General features: G+C 42.5%; 2 protein-coding genes across 2 annotated transcripts; one reads left to right on the top strand and one right to left on the bottom strand.

Moving 5' to 3' along the window:
• Positions 1–384: 384 nt before the first annotated feature.
• Positions 385–17,953, bottom strand: LOC105067200 (RNA polymerase II subunit A C-terminal domain phosphatase SSU72 like protein 3-like). Its single transcript, XM_074372507.1, has 2 exons — positions 11,897–17,953; positions 385–11,359 (listed from the first exon to the last, which is right to left on the bottom strand). The coding sequence occupies exon 2, from the start codon at positions 2,133–2,135 to the stop codon at positions 1,551–1,553; it is 585 nt and encodes a 194-aa protein (XP_074228608.1). The 5' UTR covers positions 2,136–11,359; positions 11,897–17,953; the 3' UTR covers positions 385–1,550.
• On the top strand, positions 16,447–17,436 carry OR52I2 (olfactory receptor family 52 subfamily I member 2). The gene has a single exon (XM_010952676.3). It carries the CDS (start codon positions 16,462–16,464, stop codon positions 17,434–17,436), a length of 975 nt encoding a protein of 324 aa, XP_010950978.1. The 5' UTR covers positions 16,447–16,461.
• Positions 17,954–18,137: the final 184 nt, after the last annotated feature.

Genomic DNA, 18,137 nt, shown 5'->3' with positions numbered 1-18,137 from the left:
GCTAGAGAGGGATTTGAGGTGAGCTGCCCAACTGGAAGGCGCGAGGAGCCGACATGGAGCAAAACAGCACTTTACTGCAGTACAAGCGGGTGGTGCGTGCTCAGGTGTACGCGCTTGTCCTTTTATTATGCTAGTGGCGCATGCGTATTGTTCATAATGCTGACTCGTGCTAGTGGCGCAGGCGTACATTTACTTCTTACCTCATACATGTGCAAGTTATTGTGAACCTTGACCTGGGTCCCACGACCTACTCACTTAAGACTGTCAACACTTTCCCCTACCAGAAACAAGAATACACCTTTTCTTTAAATTAGATGTTTTTATTTCATTTCATATGATGAACTATTTAATTGAACAGATAATTCCTAGATTTTAGTCATAATGATGCAGGAAAAACGGATGTGGGGCATGAGGGCCATGTCCCAGGCTTTGGTTGAGTCCCTGGGACGTGCCCCGCCAAGTGTGGGTCCTTGGCTTCGCGCAGGAAAGAATTCAAGAGTGAGCCACAGTTGAATACAGGTAGATTTATTTACAGAGATACATCAGAAGGCAAGAGAAAGGCCATAAGGTGTGGGGTTTGGGTGCTCAGCTTAGAGTAAAAGTATGTACATACTCCATAGACAAAGTGCGGGCTGTTCCTGAAGGCCAGTTTTTATGGGCTCGGTAGCTTTATATCTTAGTAGGTGGAAGGACCAGTCTAACTTGTCTGGGGAAGGGGCTGGGATTCCCAGGAAACTGGCCATTTCCCACTCTTTGACCTCTTGAGGCCAGCCTTGGGACTGTCATGGCGCCTGTGGGCATGTTATTCACCATGTTAATATATTACAATAGGAGTATAATGAAGCTCACTGTCTACTAGAAGTCAAATCTCCCTCCGTCCTGAGCCTCAAGGCCTACTAGGGGTTGAACCTTCCGCCATTCTGGTGTTAATTGCTGTGCTATTCCTTGACCAGCTGTGCCCTGCCCCCTTCCTGTCTCAATAACATGTGGCAGATGATCAACCCTGAGTTTCCAGTGAAGATGGCATTTGTTAAAGACATATAATCTAAAAATAAATGCATCTATAACTTCAGGCATTCAATACATTCCTATCTCACAAAAAACTCACCCTTTTATAATTAATATATCATGCAAAATGAGCAAAAGGAAATTGTTATAAAATGATAGAATAGACACTGTTTTTTTTCTGAATAATTTTCAACAAATCACTTGTCCAGCACTTCATTATAAGCCTTGCTTTCTTCATCTGGAAAATGGAGTCCTTCATGGTAACTTCCTTGCAGAGCAATGTGAGCACTGAATTGTTGCTTGAAGGTAAAATCCATAAAAAGTTGTCCCCCACACTGGAAGGGTTTTGATGACTACTGGTAGTCCACATTCCCTTTCCCATAAAATGCTTTTCTGGTCTATTTCTTGAAAAACCTGAAAAATCATACAAATGGCTTTTAGTGGAAAGGGCTTTCAAGACACTTTTGTCAAAAAATCCAGACTAGTCTAAAAGTCCACGCACAAGGTCTGACCGCGGAAGGAACCCAAACCAGCCGAGAGCCTCAGTAGAAGCAGATGGTGTGAAGGAAGCTTCTTCCCGTTTTCTCCTCCGCTGACAGGAGCACCTCCGCCACACTGCCTTCCACGTCGTCCGCCTGCTGGAGGCGTTGGCACAGCTCACAGATGATCAACGCCCCGAGGGTGGCGTCCTCCAGGGTGTCTTTCATGTCCACGTTGATGACGTGCACCGGCTGGCAGGTGTCCTGTTCTCGGGCACACAGGTCTTCCACCACCCTGTCGTAGACGCGCTCCTCACAGGTGAAGATGACGTCGAAGGCATCTCTGCACTCTTGAAATCTTTCTGGGCGGGCCTTGATTTTCTCATTTCTTCCCAAGATGTGCAAGACGCCATTGCTTCTATAGCGTTCTCGGTCTCTCCGGTAAAGGTCCTTGCGCATCTGCCCGTACGTCACCGAGAAATCGTAAATCACTGGAGGGTTGCCTGGCTGTCCCGGGAGCCTCACTTGGGATGCTGCTCCGAAAGATCTGACATTGAACCCTTTCCTCCTGAGGATGCCGTGGGCCTCCATGCTCCTGTTCATGTTACTCATGCACACCACAGCCACCCTGAGTGGGGAAGAGGGCATGGTGATGGCGGCTACTTTGGACTCCAGCCAGACAGGTGGGCCTCAGGGTCCGAGGGGACTCTGAGGCCAGGGAGATGACCGCCCCGGTCCAACTCTTCTTGCCAACTAGCCAAGGGTCAAAGAGATGTGGGTTTATGTGGAGTCACCTCTGGGCAGTGGGTGGAGAACTCTTGATTGATGGTGTTAGCTCCAGATGGATTGATTATGTTAGCTCTCGATTGATTGGGTGAACATCATGGGCTGTGACCACAGAAACTTGTCTGGTCCTCAGAGCACCCCAGAGATTCAATCACCCGAACCTCTCATGCTCTGCAAGGGTGTAGCTACCCCAGGGAGCATTTTGCAATCTATAGTGAGCCCAGTCCCACTCCTGTGGGTCTGGGGCTACTACTGATGTTAGGCAAACAACTAGGCTACAGGCAGGCTGGTCACCAGCCCCTCCAGTGACCTGAGGACATGTGTGGAAAAGGTGCTGGAAATTTCCAAGCCTACCTAAATCAGTTAGACACGAAATCACAATGCTTATAGCACTTTTTTCCCCCCACAGACAATGGATACTCTAGAATTAGAATTGTGTTCAATCCTAGCAAGATATCCATAGTTCTGCCCATGAATAACATGATCCACCAGTGTCAAAAACCACTTCTGGAAAACATCCCTGCTGATAGTGTTTCATAAGTTAAAAGAACACTGCATTTTCTCCATCTGATTTCCTTCAAATCATAATGATTTGGGAGGGAGCAGAGCAAGGCAGCCTCTGCCTCCTTTATCATGTTGCCACGTAGGGCTCTGTGTGAACACTCCACATTCAGAATACTGTACTGTTAGTTGCTTTCCCTCTATTGGCACAGTTGATTGAATGGTTGGGTGCCAGTCCCGAAGGCCTCACATGGGATGTAGCTCCAAAAGACCTGATACTGAACCCTTTCACCCTGACAATGCCGTGGGCCTCCATGCTCCTGTCCACGTTACTCATACATGCCACAGCCACTCTGCATGGTGACGAGGGCCGGATGCCAGTCACTTGATTCTTCAGCTAGAAGGATGGTCTTCAGTGGCGTAGGGGACTCTGAAGCCAGGGTGATGATCACCTGGGGACATCTTTTTTCTTCCAACTAGCATAGTTAGAGTAACAGAAACTAGTTTTATATTTGGTCACCTCTGCAGCTGGGGGGGAGCAGTTCTCTTCACTGATGGCTGTTGTTAGCTCTTTAGTGAAAGCTTTTAGACTGTGGGCTCTGACTGGAGAACCTAGTCCTATCTTCAAAATAATCCAGTGATTAAATCATCCAAATCTCTCATTATTCACAAGCGTTTGTGTACTAACTGGAAGCATTTTTAAATTGGTCAGCCTTGTCAGTTGAGGTGTGTTTGGGGCTGGTATTAATGTGGGCAAAACAACCAGACCATTGCAGTTGCATGGGCCACTCCAATGACCTGAGGACATGCATGTGGAAAAGGTGTTAGAAATTTCTAAATGTACACCTAATTCAATGATACAAAGAATTACAATGGTTGCTGGTCATTTTTTTTTTAGGTATGATGGATACTCTAGAAGTACAATTTTGTTAAATCATAGCATGATATCCCTAGTTCTGCCCATAAATTAATAAAATGATCCACCAGTGTCAATAGCAACTTCTGGAAATCATCCCTGCTGATAGTGGCTCACAAGTTACAGAAACATCAAATTTTCTCCATTTGATTTTCTTCAATTCCTAATGACACTGGAGGGAGCCAGGTAAATGCCACCTCCTTTATCATGTCTTCAAATACAACTCTGTCTGAGCACCTCATACTCAGAATATAATATTTGTATTACTTTTTTTCTACTCATTTCCATAGTTGACTAAACAAGTGTTACAGACTTAAAAACTCTGAATCAGACATTAACTGGTAAGGAGAGTTAATTCTGTCACATAAAAACTGTGCAGGAGAAATAGCTAGTTCTTTACTGATTCAATCTGGGTTGGTGGGTTCTAATCTAATTATGAGAACAATGGAATTGATTGGATTGACTCAACCACTACATCTCAACAGCACCCAGCAGGAGTTTTTGAAATCTGGAGTTGGCTGTGTTGTTTTGCACTGTGGATGAGGTCTGAGATTGACCAAATTTCTACAGTTAGCCTAGTGATTAAGTCAACTGGGCTGACTGTAAAAATGTTGTTACACTGCAGTGAAATGTTCATGAATTTGTTTGGATAATCTGTTTCAAAATTTAGAACTTACATCCAATTCAATTATACCTATAATTACAAGTATAGTTGCACTTTTTTTGTATATATATATTTTTATTGCAGAATAACTCCCAATTTATCCCTGCACACTCCCTTCACCCCCTGGTAACCATAAGTTTGTTTTCTGTCTGTGAGTCTGTTTATGTTTTGTAAATAAGTTCATTTGTCTTTATTTCTAGATTCCAAATATAAGTGATATATAGTATTTTTCTTTCTCTTTCTGGCTTATTTCACTTAAAATGTATCTCCAGATCCATCCATGTTGCTGCAAATGGCATTGTTAATTATTTTTTAAGGCCAAGTAGTATTCCAGAACTTTCATATATATTTGGATAATCTAGAAATGTATGTGTGTATATCATAGGGTGATTGTGCAAGCTTTGCCCCTAAATTAATAAAATTGGTCACTAATATAAACATCACATTCTGGACTACCTCCCTGCTTTATTAGCATTTTTTTGCATTTCAAATTTGGAAGGAAAACCAAAGTCTTCACAGTATTGCTAAGAGACAGCTCTAAAATGGAACCAGGAGGCCACTGAGGAAGTGTGATTTATGCATGTCTCAGCTGGGATAGAATCTGACCTTTAGACCTGATGAGGTCATCCAGAACATCTGCTAGTTACTCAAGATACTTACTGGACTCTTAACCTAAAAATAACTTGTGACAGCTGATCTACTTATAGAAATTTCCCCTAAAATAGCTCCTGATACTTTAAGGACAAATATTTTCTCCTTAAAGAGAGAAATATTTGCATCAGGGTCCATCCTGATTCTTGTGAAGCAACTTGTAACTTCATGGCTTTTTTCTTTGCAAGCCCCTGACACTTTCTCTTCCCTGGAACAGTCATTTGAAGATACTTGAAACTGTGTCTACTGAATTGGAATTCTTATTACCCCCAAATAAACTCTTTTCTTATTTGCAGCCTCCTGCATTGTTTTTCTGTTGTTGACAGATGCTCTTAAAATCATGATTCTCAAGAAAATCCAGGAATTGATGCAAGCTTCTGCCTACTTTTTAAGCCTTCAAATACAGCTTGGTCTGGGCATTTCCATTCAGAAATGTAATACATTTTAAATTATTTTTACTTTCACATGTGTCATAATTTTAAGTGAATGTTATAGACTTAGAAATTACAAAAAATAGCAAACAAAAAGGATAGATAAACAAAAGATTTTATGGCTGCGCAGGGACAAAATCTATGAACAGGCTGTATTTTTCAGGCCTGTCTTATGGAAGGTGATTGTTAATTGCAAATTTTCCAAAATCACTATACGCTCTAAAGCAGTGCTTCTCCAAGGGTGGTCCCCACACCACTAGCTTCAGCATCAGGTAGGAACTTGAAAGTAATAAAATATGGACCCAGACCTACTGAGTTAGATCCTCTGGGGATGAAGCCCAAATCTGTATTATGAAAAGCCCTCCAGATGATTCCTTTGGCCACCAAACTTTGAGAACAACTGCCATAGGGGAGACATTTCTGAAAGTCCCATCTTTACTTCTTACGTACATCCACTGTACATTAGAAGTTCCTGGGGACTTGTTCAAAATCATTAGATTCAGGGAAAAGTTAAATCTGGGTCTCTGGTGGTGGGAACTAGATAGAAACAGTTCCTCAGACTAGCCAGGTGTCCCTAACATGCAACCAAATTTGAGTCTTGTACCTTAAGCAGTGTTACTCTAATCACCTGTATTCAATTAACCTGCAGCTCTTCCTGACATGCAGTTTCTGATTCATTAAACCAAAGTGAGATCCAAGATTGCACATTTCTATCAAGCTCCCAGATGACACCAGAGCAGCCAGGCTGAGAGCCACACCGTGAACACTAAAGCCCTAGAAATTACACAAAAGAGAGCCAACACCAGGACAATTCAGGTCCGAAGGTTACAGTGCTTCAAAATCAGGTATCTTAAAGGAACTACCTGCCGCTCCCTAACTCTGCATGCAGTACGCACCCAAGTCTCTGCTACTGCTCTGCTCCGTTCTGCTCTAGGTCTCAGTGCAAAGGAATACAACTTGCGAAACACAAATCAGATCACGAGTGACCCTTGCTTAGACACTTCAGTGACTTCCCTTGTTTAAAAAAAAATGAAAACGGTTCTAATCTTACCTGTCAGAAGGACGTCCTGGGGCTCTTGTAGTCCTCTTAGTCCTTCTAAGGTACCATTCTCTACCTAGCCTTGATGTCTTTGCACAGGCTGTGTCTCTCCCTTCAAAGTTCGGTCTCCACCTCACCCACAAACACTTTGTAAATGGTCTATTCAGCTGTCAGGTCACAGCCTAAACTTATTTCCACCTAGGAAGCCTATGCTCCCACCAAGTCTCAAACAACTTTTCCTTAGAAATCCCAAGGCACACATGGAAGTGAATACATTTGTTTGATAAGCTGATTGCTCTCTTTCTTCCTTGTCAGATTGAAAGCTCTGGAGGGTAGTTGTTCTAGGTGCTTTTGCCTGCCGAGTTACCTAGTATCCAGCATAATGTTGTCTGCCGCCGTGGGGCTGGAGAGGGATCCGAGGAAGCGAGCTGCCTAACTGGATGGCGCAAGGAGCTGACATAGAGCAAAACAACACTTCATTGCAGTACAAGCGGGTGGCATGCCCTCAGGTGTATGCACTTGTCCTTTTATTGTGCCTGCGCATGCGTATTGTTCATAATGCTGACTCATGCTACTAGCGCATGCGTACATTTACTTCTTACCTCATACACATGCAAGTTATTGTGAACTTTGACTTGGGTCCCACGGCCTACTCACTTAAGACTGCCGACAAATGTCCAGCTCATAATAGTCATCTAATAAGTATTTGTTGAATTAATTCGTTAAAAATGAGGTTGTTTTAATCTTAAGTAGTTAAAACAGCACATATGCTCTTAACAATTACTTGGAATAAACTGTGATAAATCTCACTTACTTGACTGTCTCTATTTATAATGGGAAACGTGGCAGCAGGATGTGATCAAATGATGGCCTCTAATGTTCTGACGCATTAGTGATGCTGCTACTTTCCAAAATTTGAGTCTAGTTAATTTGAGTCTGAGTCCACCTACCAAAATCCTAATGGTCAAAATCAGTATAATTTACTTTCTAAATTCAAAATCAGATCACGACTTTCTACTCCTTAACACTCAGCCAGCCACCTCTGAACATCAGGTTAATGTCCAAATCTCTAGTGTGGAATCTGGGGGGGAGGAAAAATTCTCCTCTACCCTTGCAGGGTCTCTGGCTGAGCTTAAGAATCAAACTGACATGAGGCAGAGTAAACAGACAGAAAAGTATACAAGATTTTTAAATGTTTACATGTGCATGGGGACCTTCATAAGATAATGAAGACCTGAGTAAGGGACCAGAGCAAATAGCTTTTATGTATTTTTTTTCTTTTTTAAACACCTTTACTGTGGTATGGTTCCTGTACAGTAAACTACACATATTTCAGATGTACAATTTGATGAATTTTGATGCTTTTACATCTTTTAGGCAAAGAAATGGCACATTTGTGAAGAAATGACAAGACAAAGGGGTTTGGGCTAGGCGCAGTAAATTGTGGGGAAGTGACTAGAAGACACACGGTGGAGGGAGGCGGGAACGAGTGCAGATACGGGCTACTTTAGTGAACTTGCTTGTACAGACCCACTTCAGCATTGAGGCCCAGTCTCTGGACACAAGGATATTCTTGTTCTGGTACAGGAAGAGCACCTTTCTCATGGGAAACTGATGGCCTGATTTTAGGTGGAAAGGGCTAGGTCAGAAAGCCCTCTTGCATCTGCCGTTTCTCAAGCACCCTCAGCTCAAAATAATCAATATTCCACGGAGGCAAATACTGGGATGGCAAGTCCTGAGCACCTGCACATCCAAGGCCCTGCTGGTCTCCCCTGCCTATCGCTTAAGGACCATCTCCTGCCTCTCCTCTTCACTTCTCAGATTGGCTACTTGCTCCTCCCAAGCCCCTGACCTGGCTAACTCTTGCTACTTGTCAACATCCAGCCCAGGAATCAGCTCCTGTAGGACACGTTCTCTCACTCCCAGCTGGGCGAAGTGACTGCCCTTTATTCCACAAGAAAGCACATCGTTCCACAGTGCTTTCTATTTAATTGATCACAATGCATTTTAACTGCTTAATTTTTGCCTACTCTAGTGCATGGACTCCTTGAGAGAGAGGAACATGGTATTTCTTTCTCTATCTCCAGACCTAAGCTTAGTTCTGGTAATTTACAATAGGCACCAGTTAATGTTTGTTGAGTCACTCCTTTTATTTATAAAATTTTATTTTTGTTTGTTTAGGCTGAGAAATACATGTCTAAATATGTTTTAATCCTGAGAGTGTTTTATGTGAATGGCTTGAATCCATTTATACAAAGCAACTCATTCAATAGCCTGTGGTAGAGGTAGTGGCTTGTGTTGTTTCTAAGCAAGAAGCAGGGGCACGAGGTGGGATGACACTGGGGTTTTGTGAGCACTATTCAGGCTGAAATACGGATTCAAAGACCCAGAGTAGGTGAAGGGAAAACACACATGTGGGACAACTTCTTAAGGCAAACTTCTACTCCACGGTACTCAGGATGAGCTCATGAGCAATCTCTACGCTTGTCCTGCATTTGTGCTACATGCACAGCGGCTTTCGGGGAGTTGCTTAGACTCCATCTCTATGGTATGTTTTTCATGGGCAAAATCTTTTCAAATCTAATGGTGTTGCCTTGGGTTCATGCAGTGGTTCCTGGTCACATTCCCTGGGTCTAGCACAGAACCTATTTTATCTTCCACTATAACATGCTGCTGTGAACGGAACCAGGAAAAATGCATGTTGTGGTTCCACCATTCAGGGAGTTGGCTACAATAGGGCAGCTCCCTAGGCCATCATGGACTTCCCCTGCCCAAGAGCCAGTGTCATACCAGTGGATTATCCTTGGTCAAGAATAGGAACCCCACCTCCAGTGTCCACGGCCAGTGGTCCTTTTCAGGGAGTAACACTTACCCATACGGCCCTTTCACAACTTACTCATGCAAGTCATGGACAAGTTAGGTGATGGTACATACTACACTCTATGATTAATGCATTCCACATTTTCTAAATGTACACTACATATGTGTCTGCCTATATTTATGAATATGTTCATTTTTTATTATTTTAACACAGATACAAAGAGATACATAGAAAAATGTATGGAAGAATGCAAAGATGGGCAGGAGACCTAAACATTCCTCTAGTGAAGATGGACAGATGGACAACAGGCACATGAAAAAATGCTCAATATCACTAATTATCAGAGAAATGCAAATCAAAACTACAATAAGGTATCACCTCACATCAGTCAGAATGGCCATGATTCAAAAATCCACAAACAATAAATGCTGGAGAGGGTGTGGAGAAAAGGGAACCCTTCTACACTGCTGGTAGGAATGTAGTTTGGTGCAGCCAGTATGGACGTTCCTTAAAAAACTAAAAATAGAGTTATCATGTGAGCCAGCAATCCCACTCCTGGGCATATATCCAAAAAGACAAAAACACTCTAGTTTGAAAAGATACACGCACCTCAATGTTCATAGCAGCACTATTTACAAAAACCAAGACTTGGAAGCAACCTGGTATCCATCAACAGAGGACTGGATAAAGAACAAGTGGTGTGTGTATATCTACATCTATATCTATATCTATATATTTCTCAGCCATAAAAAGAATGAAATATTGCCATTTGTAGCAACATGGATGGATCTAGAGATTATCATACTAAGTGAAATAAGTCAGAGAAAGAGAAATATCATACGATATCACTTATATCTGGAATCTAAAAAAATAATAAAAATGAACTTATTTACAAAACAGAAACAGACTAATGGACATAGAAAACAAACTATTGTTACCAAAGGGGAAAGGGGTGAGGGAGGGATAAAGTAGGAGTTTCAGATTAAAAAGATACACACTATTATATATAAAATAGACAAGCAACAAGGACCTAATCTATAGCACAGGGAACTATATTCAGTATCTTGTAATAACCTATAATGGGAAACATCTGAGAAAGAGAAAAAAAATGTATATATATAGCTGAATCACTATGCTGTACACCTGAAACTAACATGACATTGTAAGTCAACTATACTTCATTTAAAAAAAAATGAGTTAAAAAAAGAAATAACAAGAGGAAGTAACCAGTGAAACTGATAAAATAAAAATGATTAGATTCACACAATTCTAAGCAATAAGTTGGAAAACCTGGGTGAAGTTGCTACAGTACAATACAGTACAATGCAATCCAATACGTTTGTTCAAAACTGATACCAGCAGATGTAGAAAGCACAAACAAATCTGCATGAAAGAAATAAAGCTAAGAATTCCTCTCTGAAAAAAAACAATAGGTTCAGATAATTTCACAGGGGACTCACAGAAAAAAAGAGAGAAAGAAATTTGCAGAGAAAGAAGAAAACACCCATTTTTTTTTCCTACAAAGGAAGAGTTCCATTAATGGCTAAACCTGAGAAATATTGCACAGAAAAGGAAAACTAAAGCTGAACCTCCTTATAAGTATTGATACAAAAAGACTAACTAAAATATCAGCAAACAGACTCCAACCACATTAAGAAAATAATACCCCATGACCATGTGAGATTATTCAATGAATTGAAGTATGGTTCAGTTATGGGAAATCCTTTAATATAAATCACCGCATTAATAAATCAAAGGAGAAACACAATATGCTTCTTTCCAAAGATGTTAAAAAGGCTCTTGACATCAATTGCGCATAAAGCATTCAAATAAGAACTGATTATAAGTGATATGTGTACTTAATTCCTAAAGCCAGCATCTTACTTAAGGGAGAAACAGTAAAGCATTACCATGAAGATCAGGAATAAGGCAAGAATGCCACTGCCTTAGATTGTGTTTTCTCAGAAGCTGATCCTCAGTCAAGGATTTGAACAGTCAGATGTTCCAAAAGTATTCTGCTTGTGCCTGCAGAATGCCAGTGAAGATCATCTAGACAATATCTCCTAATAGGAATAGAAGGCAGGTATGTTGAATGAGAGGTTATTTAGTTTGGACAACCTGAAGGCTGTTAATTGCATCCGTCCCCTCTCCATCCCTCTGGATATGTATGTGGATCCCATGCACAGAAGTTTTTAAATAAATCCTGACATACCATGTCACAAGCAACACTGCCTTGATGTCTGCCTCTCAGTTTTTAGTGGAATAGCAGTATCAGATCATTAGCAGCAAGAAAGGGTCATCTTCCCCACACATCAATCACCATGAAGTTTTGGGACCCAGAGGTCCAGGATGGTCATGATCAAGTAACTTCCCCCAACAGGAAAAATGGCCAGTGGTGGTGGCATTAACTCTCTTCTCTTGTAATAAAAGTGAAACTATAGATAATGTGGTCAGTGACTCGACTAGTTATCTTTCCTGTGTAACAGATTAGCTCAAATTTAGCAATTTAGACAACAACATTTATTACATCAGTTTCTGATGGGGGTGGTCAAGAATCTGGGTGTGGCTCTACTGGGTGCCTTTGGCTCAGGATGTCTTACAGGTTGCAATGAGGTGCTGGCCAGGACTGCAGTCATCTGAAAGTTCACTTGGAAGAGCATTTGCTTCCAAGCTCACACACAGGGCTGGTGGCAAGCCTCAGAAGATCCAATTCCAGGCTCATAATTTCCTTGCCATGTGGATCTCTCCATAGGGCAGCTTATAACATGGCAGCTGGCTTACCTGAGGACCTCAGAAAGAGTGACAAAGACAGCAAAAGAGTGAGCAAGATGGAAGGCACTGTCTGCTGGTCACTTAATCTCCAAAATGAAATCCCATCACTTTTGCAGCTTTCTACTCATTAGAAGTGAGTCACTAGGTTGAGCCCAACCTCAAGAGGAGGGGATTAAAAATGGGCATGAATATCAGGTACCTACTGCAGGCACCTCCTGAGAGATCTCAGTGATATTTGGGGCAGGGGTTTTGGGAACCGATGTTCTGCATCAAGTAATGTAAATAGCCAGTTAATACACTTGGATGGCACTTTCCCAAGGATAGATCTTTGGTCTCTTTCTGAATGCCTCCTCTTGTACCTTGGGGATGAGCACAGTGCAGCAGTTTGAGGGACTAGTTCTTTCGCAGGCTTGAAGACTGCACCTTCTAATGGATGCTAAGCCTAGTAAGTTGAACCTCAACTACCCCCTGGTCATTAGAAATGTGCTGGTGGAGGAAGGCGAGAAGCAACCCCATGCCCCTCCAAAAGGCAACAGAATGACTCTCCCCCATTCACATCACTAATAACTATATCTCTGCTGAGGACTCAGGGAACTGGGGGCATGTAACATCATCTCCTGACTTTTCATATTTCCATATATCTCTATCTTTTGCCATAAAAAAAAAAACTTGCTATCTTACCGTTGGCTTCTTTATCTCAGCTTTATTCCTGCCCCATGGTGATGCCCAGAGAGAAGTCAGGACCTCTAAAATATGGCCCGCACACCCCTTAGCCTCATTTATTTGCATTTTCTTTCAAGTACCCTGCATTCTACCTTCTTCTGTTTGGAGAACATTTTGTCTTGTCAGATCTTTGTGCTAAGGTTCATGACCTCCCCTCAGTTTGAAAGCTTTCCTTAGTCTCCCTAATGCTCTATTCCCTTCTCTGTTCAAAAAGGACTTCATAACACCATGCTAGGCAAAGTATCTAACCAATGAAGCTGAACACGAGTCCCCAGACAGAATGGAGGAAGCGGAAGGTGAAGTGGACTTTGAGAGATTAAGTATGCTATCAGTGCAGAGTCCTTCAACTGAGAAAAATGTATTATGATTGCTAAAATTGGAATCCTGGCTCTCTGGCTTACTAGCTTTGTGACTTTCTATGCACCTCAATTTAATCTATAAAAATGTAGCTGTAATAATGGCAGCTTAGTTCAGGGGGTTGTAAAAATTGAAAGGTCATCTCTGAAAAGTGTTCAGCAGGGTGCTTGGCACCTATCAGGCTTCCAAAAATCTAATTTTGGGCCTTTTGTTTTCTTTTCAGAATGTACACTATATTCTCTTATGTATCATCTGAGGACATGAAGAAACAAAGGCTCATCATCCACTAAGCATCTCCCTCTTCCGGTAATCTGGAAAGCTCCCTGGGGTCAGAGCACAGAGAAAAATCAGTCTCTGGAGGAGTTACACTGTTTGGCTGCTGGACAGAGGCCAAGGGAAGCCGGGGTGTCCAGGGAAGAAGCAAGATGATAGTCTAAAGGGGGAAGAGGGCTCCCAATGGGAGGTCTTTGAAGTGACAATACTCCTTACCATGACTCCATGTTGTCTTTGATCTAGCGTCGCTCTCCCCACTCCTCCTGAAGGGTCCTGTATAAATCCTTTTGCATGAAAGAAATGTGGACTACCAGAGGAAGCCAAATAGAGAAGACTCCAGGGATGTGGGTAACTGACCTGGGGGCTGGGTGCTGGGCTGATGCAGTCACCCTAGAAAGGAGGATAAAAACCCTCAACCCCTCCAAAGGGCTGGCCAGGTCTGGTGGGTTACTGCTGATACCAAAATTACCTTCTGGAAATGATGGGGCAATTGCGGAGAGAAAAGGAACAGGGAACACATGACTACTTTGGTTCAAAGCTGAGAGAGGAGGGGTAAGTCTAATCTTGGGATGATGGAGACAGTTTTCAGGGATCAGGGGAAGTTGAGAGAGTAGAAACTGAGCAGCAGGGCTGATTAGGAGCATGTGGTTTTGGTTGTAGAGAGGAGGCATTGGGTTATCATAAACACAAAGTCTCCATTCAAATGAACTGTGCATCACTGCTTTTACCTTTAAGACAATTTTAATTTGAATTGCATATTTCTCATCCTTTAAATAGGAATAAAGGATCCTTACATATCCTATAGTTTATTTATTGAAGTGACTTGTCTAAGCTTTTCTTTAGTGATCGGCTCTCCAGGTCTACATGTGAATGTCTCCACAGGGTTGAAGGCAGAGGCAGGTTCTGGGCTGGAAATGTCTTAGGAGAGCTTGGCCAGACCTTTGTGAAGAACAGTGCACCTCAACGACCAGGAGCCAACTATGTCTGTATCTTGACCTGGGTAGTGGCCACGTGGGTGTGTTTATGTGCTCACTTTATAAAATTTTATCAACTATACACCTGAGATTCGTGCATTTTACAGTATGTATGTTATACTTCAATCAAAAATTAACCCAAAAATGAGCATGGAGCAGGCAATACTGTTAAATATTTTAGGTAGGTCAGGTAAAATAAAGAATGAAAACACTGCATTGGCAGCATGTCACTGATGGAGAGCATTGTTGATCTTAGCAAGAACATTTTCAGCAGCAGTAGACTGAAGATTAAAAAAAAAAAAAGACCAACCTAACTAAATGTCCTGTTGTTTGAAAGGACTAATAAGATACATAAACCTTTAGCACTGCTAATCAAGAAGAAAAGGAATGAGGGAAAAGCCTCGAGGGAATGAAACGTATGACTAGCTTCAAGTTGCCAAGGCTAGATAGAGGAGGACGGGCAGGCAGCAGCTGAGACTGCTCTCAGAAGAAATGTGGATTTGTGCAGGGCAGTGACGTGGGAGGGAGATCCTGGATCAGAGGTGAGGGGGTAGGGGAGGCATTCTGGGTCCTCAGGCTCTTCTTTGGCTTTTTAAGGAATAATGCTCAACCTGAAGTTTGCTGCATCCAGGAAACACACAGCAGTCTTAAGGATATCCTGAATGAAATAATTCCACTCTTTACTACCATTCTACTTCAAAAAGCTTCCCCTTATCCTCTCTAGATCTGTCACTGATGTTTCACCCAGTGGAACAGCAAGCCTCTGACCGTGAAACAGAGCTCATTACTTTATTCACTCTGTTCCATTATAAGGCATTTCTTATGTCTAGGGATTTTTTGTTGTTGTTGGTTTGTCTGTTTCAATAAAGATCATAGTTTGCAATCATCCCAGAAATCTGGCATTCTGGGGACTCTCATCAAGGCTGCTGTTGGTACCTGGGTGTGGAATCAGTGAGTGAGTGGAATCAGCCAGTGAGTGGTTGGCTCTCCAGGGGTTAATGGAAGAGGCAAATGCATGCCACCTGGTTAGAATTGAGAACCAGGTAAATGTTTGTCTAGTGCTTGGTTAACAAAGAAAATGCTACTGCAGCTGATGGGATTCTGAGGCTAGTACTCTGTCAATCTGATCTACCCAATATTTCAGGGAGAAGCCAGGCCTGATGAAAAATCAAAAAGGGTGAAGTAAAGACAGTGTCCAAAGATATGAAGAGTTCTTAGCCTGAAAGTCCCTTACTAAGGGGAAAGACAGGAGGTGATAGTTAAGGGCAGGTTAGTCTTGAGCCTTGGCAAATAAGCCCTCTTCATTTAAAACTGCCTGGACACCTAGGAAATAGTTCCTGGGCTTTATATGACTATTGTAAAGTCAACTAGTCATACAATTGGTGTGGTGACTCACTAGCCTAGGGCCTTGAGAGATACAGCATTAGGGCAGTGAGAGTTTGAGGAAGGAGATGCAAAGTGTGACACATTCAATCTCAGGAAGTTCACTGTTTCATTCAACAATTATTAAATATTGTTTGGAATTGAACAAAGATAAAAGGAAAACTCTTTCCTCTGATTTCACATTCATTCATTCATTCAACTGTTTGCTATAATGAATACATATGCCTTCTTTCCATGGACCTGTGCACCACAGCTATAAGGCTGGTATAAGGTATAAGGCCATGAACAAGACACACAAGTGAGCACAATAAAGTCACAGGTAGAGTACTAGGATTGTCAAGTTAGGTCCCTCAGAGATCAGCATGGACAAGAGTCCATAAAAGCTCTGAAGGTACCTAATTCAGTTTCAGCATGGGTTGGGGGAGGAGGTAGAGAAGACTGCCCAAAGGAGGCAGCTCACGAGATGATCTCTGAACAACGAACAGAAATTAGTAAGGCAAAGAATATTGAGGAGGATGGGAGGAGAGGCAGGATACCTTTGCCCAGATGTCAGCTTTCTAACTCTGGGCCCACTGAGTTGAGACTATCATTAGACTTCCTAACACCATAGCTGGAAATAAGTCTTACAGGATTGCATCCTTAACATCACTTTATACATTAACAGGAAAGCAGTCTCATCTGTGATGCTGGGGCCACCCTACAACCATACAATGGAAACCCCTGGCACCTTTTTCTTGGTGGGCATCCCAGGTTTGCAGTCTTCACATCTATGGCTGGCCATCTCACTGAGTGTCATGTATACCATAACCCTGTTAGGAAACACCCTCATAGCGACCGTAATCTGGGTGGATTCCACTCTACAGGAGCCCATGTACTGCTTCCTGTGTGTTCTGGCTGCCGTGGACATTGTTATGGCCTCCTCTGTAGTGCCCAAGATGGTGAGCATCTTCTCCTCAGGAGACAGCTCCATCACTTTTAATGCTTGTTTCACTCAGATGTATTTTGTCCATGCAGCCACAGCTGTGGAGTCGGGGCTGCTGTTAGCCATGGCTTTTGACCGCTATGTAGCCATCTGTAAGCCCCTACACTACAAGAGGATTCTCACACCTCAAGTGATGCTGGGAATGAGTGTGACCATCACCATCAGAGCTATCATATTTATGACTCCACTGAGTTGGATGGTGAGTCATCTACCTTTCTGTGGCTCTAGTGTTGTTCTCCATTCCTACTGCGAGCATATAGCTGTGGCCAAGCTGGCATGTGCTGATCCCAAGCCCAGTAGTCTCTACAGCCTGACTGGGTCCTCTATTATGGTGGGTTCTGATGTGTTCTTTATTACTGCCTCCTATAATCTGATTCTCCAGGCTGTATTTGGTCTCTCCTCAAAGAATGCACAGTTGAAAGCATTAAGCACATGTGGCTCCCATGTGGCAGTTATGGCTCTGTACTACCTACCCGGGATGGCATCCATCTATGTGGCCTGGCTAGGGAAGGACATAGTGCCTTTGCACACCCAAGTGCTGTTAGCTGACTTGTATGTGATCATCCCACCCACCTTAAACCCCATCATCTATGGCCTGAGAACCGAACAGATACGAAAGCGAACAAGGAGCTTGCTGATGCACTGCCTCTTTGACCACTTCAGCCGGGGTTCGTGAATACAAAGTATGTTCAAACCTTAAGCATTTCAGCTAACTTCAAAGATACCTTACAGATCTGTGGAACTATTGGTTTACGTGGTGCCACGGAAGTTCTAAGATGAAGCCATAAGGGGTCTCTTTGCCTAACTTTTCAATTTCTAACAAGGATGTGTATGAAATGATTAATTTTCTGACAACACCTTCGATGATTTCAATCAACTAGTATCTGAAGTTTGGGCAGAGAGAGTATAGATTTGGGGTTGTTCTTTCCTTAGATTCTGACCTACATTTCCAACTTAGTATCCTACCAGTCCTTCTGCAGAAGCAACCAACTCTTTGGTTCCCCCACATCTGATTTTTCTCACAACTGTTCATCTCCTTATGTGATTATACAGAAGTAACTATTAATCTATGACCCTGCCTTCTGGCCCACTGATGAATCCACTCAACTTGGGTCATGTGCTCATACCTGGACCAGAGTCCTCCAGTCAAAGTGGATTCCAGTTTACCTGAGGAGATATGAACTTGGGATCACGGATGGTGGCCATTTTCCCACACATCAACTTGGAAAGAGAAATCTGTTCTACAACAAGAGAAGCAGATTAGCAAAATGGGATGAAGAAACTGAGTCTCTGGTTCGCCCGTTCCAATTCATTTTGAACACCTAGGTACATCCATTCTGTTCTGTAAGAAACATCTCTACATCCTTTTAATAGACC

Source organism: Camelus bactrianus, chromosome 10 (assembly GCF_048773025.1).
Source record: "Camelus bactrianus isolate YW-2024 breed Bactrian camel chromosome 10, ASM4877302v1, whole genome shotgun sequence".
In the NCBI taxonomy this organism is placed as follows: domain Eukaryota; kingdom Metazoa; phylum Chordata; class Mammalia; order Artiodactyla; family Camelidae; genus Camelus; species Camelus bactrianus.
The sequence above is the reverse complement of the archived record's forward strand: the minus strand, read 5'-3'. Positions and strand labels throughout refer to the sequence as shown.

Bases quoted from the DNA above. Each gene is read 5' to 3' on its own strand.
- LOC105067200 (XM_074372507.1), bottom strand. From the start codon at position 2,135: ATGCCCTCTTCCCCACTCAGGGTGGCTGTGGTGTGCATGAGTAACATG.
- OR52I2 (XM_010952676.3), top strand. From the start codon at position 16,462: ATGCTGGGGCCACCCTACAACCATACAATGGAAACCCCTGGCACCTTT.